Source organism: Cololabis saira, chromosome 22, assembly GCF_033807715.1.
Source record: "Cololabis saira isolate AMF1-May2022 chromosome 22, fColSai1.1, whole genome shotgun sequence".
Lineage (NCBI taxonomy): Eukaryota > Metazoa > Chordata > Actinopteri > Beloniformes > Belonidae > Cololabis > Cololabis saira.
Window position 1 is genome coordinate 32884488 of NC_084608.1, and position 8616 is coordinate 32893103.

The 8616-nt window shown below is 43.8% G+C and overlaps 1 protein-coding gene across 1 annotated transcript in view; it reads left to right on the top strand.

Moving 5' to 3' along the window:
* LOC133423405 (MAP7 domain-containing protein 2-like) overlaps positions 1-5890 on the top strand; it is a 48398-nt gene extending 42508 nt beyond the window's left edge. The window contains exons 14-16 of the mRNA XM_061713582.1: positions 480-621; positions 3140-3410; positions 4323-5890. Of these exons, the coding sequence (XP_061569566.1) occupies positions 480-621; positions 3140-3407 (410 nt within the window). The 3' untranslated portion in view covers positions 3408-3410; positions 4323-5890. The remainder of the gene's footprint in view (positions 1-479; positions 622-3139; positions 3411-4322) is intronic.
* The last annotated feature ends 2726 nt before the right edge of the window (positions 5891-8616 follow it).

Consider the following 8616-nt stretch of genomic DNA (forward strand, 5'->3'; position numbering starts at 1 on the left):
AATTAATTTAAGGAAACATAAATCACTAAAGCTTTCAAAGCTCAGTAAGTTATATTATTTGAGGTGGCATTGGTGGTACCTGATTGGTTTTTTTATCCATTATTTTTAAATTTGATTATATAGAGAACAGATGTGTTTGGTGGCCGTGGAGCTGCTTGAGCCCAAACTGTCATACAGTATAAGTGTGAGAAAGTCCTATCCTGCATGTAGAGCATGTACTGTACTGTCTGATTAACTCAAAGCAGTTTAATTACTTTGTATTGTTTTTGAGATTTTCTTTATATTAAGTTGGGGGTCAAATACCAATCCAAGGTATTTAAATTCTGGTACAGTTTGTATTTTTTCTTTTTGTTAAATTTATATGAAAACTTTGTTCTGGATTAATATTTTTAATAGAGAAACACAAACACAGTCAAACCTGCTGAAACGTGAGGACAGGATGGTTTCCCTTTGTAACACGTGTCTCTGTGTGTCTGCAGCCGCCGAGGCGGGAGCCGAAGCCCCGGCCGCCCTGGAGGACGACCCAACGCCCGCCGAGGCCCCCGTCATCACGCTGGGGCCCCTGGAGACCCGCAGCTGCCTGGACGAGCTGTCCGACGGCGTCCAGTCCATGGACGTCAGGTAAACCCTGGCCCAGGGGGCTGGTGCAGGTCAGGGGGCAGACCCGGGACCCGGGACCTCAGAGACCCGGGACCTGGGAACCTGGAGACCCAGAGACCCCGGGAACCTGGGCAGGGGTGAAAATAAGCTGGATCTTTCCGGAAATATAGGCCCAGTCCCAATCCCCCCCTAGTCCTACTTTTCAACACTACCCCTAAATTTTGCGCGTTCCCGTGAGGGTAGTGGTGTCCCAATTCCTCTTTGCATGTAGGGCTAGTGGACATAACGAGGGGTAGGGGGTATGAATCTAGCCCTTCACAGCGAGGGATTTCAGATACTGACTCGCCGACCGAGGGCCAGAAAAAATTTCCCAGAATGCTTTACATCATCTTTCCCAGACTGAATAAAAAAAAAACAACATGGCAGACATTTCTTATTTTTTAGTGAATAAAATTTATATTTTGAGTTAGTTTCTGCATAAAAATGTGTTTTGATTACATTTCTAGGGAGAAATATATATTTTACTTTCATAATATTCACTCACTGAATGTACATAATCACTCGCTTGCTCGTTGTTGCGAAGATCTAGCCAGAATAAAGGCTGATTTATGGCTCCGCGTTACACCAACGCGGAGCCTATGGAGTAGGTTACGCGCGCCGTACGCCGTACCCTACGCCGTACCCTACGCCGTACCCCACGCCGTACCCTACGCCGTACCCTACGCCGTAGGCTCTGCGTTGATTTAACGCAGAACCATAAATTACCGGCGGCTCTTCTCATCCCTGAAAACTTCGGAGCAAATTTCTTAACAGGCGTTATTTGGATAAACTGAGCCCAGGTTGGGGATCTTAACGGTTACTTTTACGCCTGAAAAAATATTAAAACTTAATAAAGTGACATATTAACAGCGCTACAGCTGAAATTAAAACAGCTTTTATCTCTGGGCTTCCTGATATGGTGTGACGTATGTGCAAACGTAACTACGCAGTCGCTTACGTACCCGAACGTAAACCACGCAGTGACGTAGCAAGTGGTGTCCCAATCCCTAAGGAAGATTACAAGGGCCCTACGCCTGTGGCTTCATTTTTAGGGCTAGTGGTAGAAAGTAGGGGTGTATTAGGATTGGTCCATAGACTCGGATCACTTATGAAGGCGTTTTGAGCAGAGTGGGAGGAGAGAAAAGAGGACAAAAGATCCACCTGTTATTCCCAGTTTACTGATGCTGACAACATGAGCAGAAACTAATCAGATGTTAACTAAAGATAAACGTTTCCCTTTATCTAATGCTGCCAGTTTGTCCCTCAGACGAGCAAAGTAACGTTACATAAACACCACTGTAATGTGAGGAGCAGCACACAGCGCCTCCTGGGGGCAGAACACAGGAATATACTGTAAACACATTAACAGAATTGTTATCAAAATGCAGAGAAAGATTTACGACATATTTGAAAGAAAAAGGGAGTCCGACTCCGAAGTTAGAGATGAAGAAAAGAGGGAGGAAGCAGCAGCAGAACCAAAAAGATCGGCTAGGCTATTGACAGAATTAAGGGCCAACTAACTATATAATGTTAAGCCTAAAAATGTTAAACTTTACTGTCTCAGAACGCACACACATGACATTACACTGGAAATTATTTAAAAAAAAAAATGTTATTCAGATGAAACAATGCATATTGATAGCCACCACATAAAGCAGTGTAAACACTCAGAATTTAACATGAACCTTTTAATTTATGTAGGCTATTAGCTGCATTAGCTAGCTCTGTACAGCTCTCATCTAGAACATTACATGTCTATTTGAGAATCGCCTTTTTACAGTTAGGTTTACCCTGAATTAGGTCAACAAGACTAGTTTTCATTTCATTTCATTCATTTTTATTTATTCCGATCATGGAAATATGCAAACAAAAAAAAGTAAGTAAAATGACAACACAATCAAAAGCATATTCGATAACCACAAAGGAGCAGGAAGAAGAAAATCTTATTCGACCTGCCCCTCCCTCAAAACAAAACTGAACAATAATAACAGATGCTCAGCACAATTACTTAGTTAACATCACAAAGAAAGAAAAACAAAAAAATCAAAGATAGATTGTCTGTCTCCATACGCATATATTATACATTTTAACTATTTCATCCATACAATGCAATTTTTTTCTCTTTACATTTTTTTTTTAAACTGAAATGTGTTTATACAGCCCTTTAAACCATAATGTAATGAATTCCATAACTTAATTCCAACAACAGAAACACTCATCTGCTTTAAAGTTGTTTGGGCAAATAGATGTTTAAAATTAAATTTAAAATTAAAATTAAAATGTTTGTATGCTTGTAAACTATAAGCACACTAAAACTAGTCTTGGTTACTTATTGTGAACAAATCCTTCAGATTTCAGTTCCTACAAAAACTTTATCCTACTTTCACCCCTGACTCCGGGACCCCAAAAACCCCAGAGACCCCAGAGATCCCGGGTCTCCCGGGACCCCTGGTACCCGGCGTGTTAACGAGCCAGCGCTTGTGTCCCCGTGTCTCCCCAGCCCGGTGTCCCGGGACGAGCAGGCCAGCGCGCAGGAGTTCTCTCCGGGCACCGAGGGCCCGGACGTCTGCCCCCTGGACCAGCTGATGCACCTGGACGGGGGCCGGGGCCCGGCCGAGGGGGCCGAGACCCCGTCCTACCCCAAGCTGCAGGCCGGCAGCGGGGTGGGCGACCTCAACAAGAACCTGCTGATCCAGGCCTACAGCGCCGCCTCCGAGTCCACCCAGTTCCTCGCCAGCGTCGGGCCGAGCAAGCTGGACGTCCAGTAGGAGGTGGGCCCTGGACACGCCCCCTGTACCCATAGACATAAAAACGTAGACGCCGCATCGAGCGCTGAGCCGTACGTCAACATCGCCGCCATATTGGATGTGGCAAGACTGCGCTGGAAACTAATACAAGTAAATGGACTTATTTTCATAAAGCGCTTTTATACAAAGAAATGTACGTTTTACATCTCATTTATTCATTCACACACGCACTAATATACTTTAGTTTCTCAGATGGCAAAAATAAGAACTTTATTAATCCCACATATGATTAATTCTCTCAATTTTCTCATCAACAAAGCATATTTTACATAAAAATATTTTAAATTTTTCAAATAACAAAATAACATATTTGAACCATTTTTCAGATTTTTTCAGTTATTTTATTGTCTGAAAAATTGTTCAAATGTTATTTTATTGTCTAAAAAAAGGTTCAAATATGTTATTTGAAAATTTTTTAATTAGTTTTGTTGATGAGTAAATGTTTCCCTATTTTTCTTATTTTGTGAGGGGGCATATATATTGTTTTTCGGCACTACCTTGTTCTCTATAGCTGATATAACATGAATTACTCCTATGTGGGATCAATAAAGTTCTTATTTTTGCCATCTGAGAAAATTAAATATATTATATTTGGTGTCTAACTGTTTCCCAAGTATATTAGTGCGTGTGTGAATGAATAAATGAGACGTAAAACGTAAATTTCTTTGTAGAAAGGCGCTTTTTGAAAATAAGTCAATTTACTTGTATTAGTTTACAGCGCAGTCTTGAACATCCAATATGGTGGCGTCGTTGACGTATCGATGCAGCGGGGAAGAACACTCGATGCGGCGTCCACGTATATATGTCTATGCCTGTACCCCCACCCCCCGCTACGCCTCACGCCCTCTAACGCTTCCTGTCTGTCCTCTGTTCCAGGAGCCGGCAGGTAAACGCCGGGGGCGGAGCCACACACAGAGGCCACGCCCCCTCTGCATCAACAGGAATCATCAGAACCACCGAGCCACGCCCCCTAAGCTGGTGGCCCCGCCCCCGGGGGACATGCAGACGGGCAGCTCCGACCGATAGCTGTTGCATATTTCATAAGTATAAATATTCTGGGATGTCCGTGCATGCTCGCCACGCATCGTAGGTAGATGTGTCCGTCGCCGCCGAGTCGCCCCGGCGACGCCGCGGGAGCAGCTCGCACCGTCTTGTATATACGCCACGTTTCTAGGTTGGAAACTCTCAGAAACCAGCCACCAACGCCACGTCTGCCCGTCTGCATCTCCTCCTACATCTGCTTCCTCTGAGAACGTTGTAAATATCCCGGAGCGGGGAGGCGACTCCACGCCCCCGCGGCGCCCCCGTGTAGCACCTGCAGCCAGACTGAGCTGTTTCCTTGGCTGAGATTGTAGCTCCTCCCCTTCTGTCGGTGTTTCTGGCGCCCCCCCCCCCCCCCACGTGTCCTGACCCCCCCCCACACCGCTAGAAGACACTTTCATGGACGTGAAACGCAGATTTCTGCTCACCCCGTTGGCTCCCCTGCCGCTCGTCGCCGCCCTGCTGGGCGTCCGTGGAACTGCGAGGGTGAAGAACCCAAACGGGTCGTACTCCTGCCCCCCCCCCCCAGCTCATCACCTCTGAGGCCTTAGACCTCTGCGGTCCGCACCGCCCCCCCCACAACCCGCCGCCATGAGCCCCCCCCCACGCTTTACGGGGCCTTTTCCACCCGAGGCAACGACAGAAGCAGGAAACCCACCGTTAGACCCGGGAACCCCCCACCGCACACCCCCACCTTTCCAAAACTCCACCCACAGAACTAGTGGAAGTGTTGAATTATTGTACGTTGTAGTTTCTGGTTGGGCTCCTCCGGGTGCCGAGGTGACGGAGGAAGCTGACGTATCTCTGACAGGATACAAAGGTGCTGCTGCTTCTTGGAAGTTCCGGTCCCGGTAAAGTGGAAAAGCCCCTGTTGCTCCGCCCCCCCCGGTCAGGTTCTCCCGGTCCCCCCTGTATATGAAGCGAAGGACATAGTCTTTATTCTCTAAAACTACTTAAACTGTGTGACACTGCAGCTTGGTGGAATATATCTCCGTAGATGTGGCGCATGGAAACCTGCTGAATCAGAACCACCGACCTCATCCAGTCATCCGTGAGCTGGACGGGTCACGGACCACGACGACGCGCACACGCCCACCCCGGCGCTCACGGGACGTGACCAGCGCTCAACCTGTATGAATGTTTAGTGTTTGACTTTCACGACCAGTGACATGAAAAGACAGATCTAGTGTAGGGCTCCAAGCAGCCGCTCGTATTTAGCATATATCTCATTGTGTGTTGACTTTATGCCACCAGGATGTTACAAATCTGCTTAAATTAAAGTGAGTAATTACTTTTTATTGCTTGAACACAACACAATTGAGGACGTTTAAGAAGAAGCAGGTCACGGTTCTGGACGAGACTGTAAATGTTTAAATTAAAGACTGCAAATAAAGCTGGTTTGAACAAGAATCAATGGCTAATGTTTTGATTTAACTCGGATGAGATGCTTAAAGACCAGCGTGACTCCAGATCTCTGGAGTTATCAGGAATTATCCTGTTTCTGGGGGTTCAATCAATCAATCTTTATTTGTGGACCAAAGGGCTTCACAATTTAGATTTTAGATTTAGATTTATTTATTTGCACAGTTAAACATTACACAAATAAAATGACAAACTTTACAAATTAAAGTGCAGGAAGAGGCGAAAACTCAAAGAGCTTATCAGGCGCCTCCACCTATAGTTAAAATAAAATTTAATATCATACTTATAAAAACAAAATATACAAATGAGCAGTTAGAAATCTATAGATGATAGAAATTAAAGGAAAATTACAAAGAATTTACACAAAAGAAAAATGATCGGATATATGAAAAACGATAGAGTACAATTTAATAATTAAGAAACAAACAAAAAATAAACGACTAAATAAAAAAAACAAATGAACAAAAACAAAAAATAATTTCAAGGAGATTACACAAATCGATAAAATTTTTCCGCACATCCATTGCTTATGCCGGAGCAGTTCCATTTACAAAACAAAAATTAAGTGGTGGTTTCAGACATCCTTTAAAACCTTGAGAAGCGTTTTTTTGCTAAATGGGAATATGTATTCCATAGTTTGACCCCCCTGTACCGTATTGCATATTTACCCCTGGTTGTAACACATTTTGGAGGATGCAAACGCTCGACGGGTTGCATAAGTATGGACATGAGAGTTTGTAGTAAAATCAAATCAAACTAAAAAAACAATCATAAGATGTAAAAACATCAAATATCAAAGAGTTAAATGAGCTATAATGAGCCCAGTGGGAATCAACGAGCTGCAAACGACGCAGTGAAGTTTGGTTGACACCAGAATAAAGAGCACTACAATAACGGAGCCGGGGCTGATGAAAGCATGGCCGGGTCTCAAGGTCGCTCCGGCTCAGGACCGGGGTTGGGGTTACCAGAAGTTTGCCCTGACGACAGGATTCATCTGTTTATCTGGTGGTTAGGGTGGGGGCGAGGGCATCAAGACCGGGGTCACGGGAGGATACTGCACCGCTGGAGGGCTCGGAGAGGCCAGAGTTTGATGTCCTGCTTATAGAGGCTCCATAATCTGGAATTCCTATCAGTTCATTGTTGAATCATCCTCTTCTAAAAGGTTGCCACAGGAGGCACATTCATTTTTTGATTTGTGATAATAAATAAATCACGTGTTTTCATGGAGAAAAAAGTGTTTCTTATTGTGCGCCTATACTTGTTCTGCAGTTGTCATACGCCGGTGTTGTGCCGTATTCAGCACCCCTGCCGTGAAAAGCACCCCCTCGTCTGACAAAAATGATATTCTCATTCCGTGTTCTGTTCATGTTCTGATTAGCGTCCAGTTTTGTGTTAATGATTCATGTTTAAATGCGCTCATGGATTCGGGTAAAAAAAAAAAAATTCGGGTAAATGGTTATTGATGTCATTAATTAATAGCCTGCTTACTGTGTTGTCTTCCATAATATTTGTAAATATATATAATATAAACTCCTAAGTATGTGTTTGTGTTAATGTGTATATATAAATATATTGAAGTGTCAGTGTGTTGTTTTTTTTCTTGGTCTACTTATCATTGAATATACGAAGGGGGGCTTTTCACGGCAGGGGTGCTGAATACGGCACAACAATTTGCCTCTTCCACTAATATCTCTAACTCCAACTCGTCAAATTTCATTTTGCGCTTGCGACTATATCCTGCTTTCCATCCAGACTCTCCATGGCGCAAAGTTTGCGCCGCAAACCGTAAGACACGCAACACCTCATTTAAATACTGCTGTTTGCACCTGTTATCAATTGCGCACGCAATCTTAGTTGATCACCCGCAAAACACACAACAACAGCACGCGCAAACTTTTTCAGTGCACACGCAATTTAGTACTCTTTATTTAGGATCTTAGTAAATCGGGCCCTTAAACGTTTGTTTTACAGTATGTTAGATGTGGATTATTATCCTACATACTCTCATGTTTTTGTTTTTTGCGTTCCCTGCTCATGTTGTTTGCTTTCTTATTGTCTGTTGTTATAGCTAGCGTAACCTCGTGACAAGATCACCAACAGTAAGAAGCAGTCAGTCAAATGAGTTAAATATAAAAAATAATTATTTTATTATAAAGTCAGAATTATGACAGAAAAAGCGGATTTCAGGGAATACAAAAAAAAGAAAAACATTTTCCTTCACAACAAAAGAAAGGAGACAAACTAAGTATTTAGATACCACTAATGACCAGATCTCCAAAGTGCAATAGTGCTTTGAGGTTCCCAGACTCACTAGCTTCAGTATACAGAAATCACAGTGATCTCAAAAGGTGCTCAAGCTCGGTCTGAATAGACACAGTGGACTGGAGCAGGCTACTTGCTGCACGACTCCTGCAGACACAAAGACCCACTTACAGTTTGCCAGGGATGCATATACACCACTGGCCTGGTGCACACTCACCTCAGTGCAGTGTACTAGTTTACACACTTCACACTGGGCAACAGGACCTCGGTCTGGCTTCTTACTGTTTAACCAGAACATATAGAAGCATCAGCTCTGAATTGGTGTCAAAAATACCACACTGAAACAAGGAAAACAGCTTAATAAAACAAAACAAAAACCTTCACATTAGAAAGTAGTACCTGCTCAACACCGGCTCATGCAACAACAGTGACACAACGCTGCTGC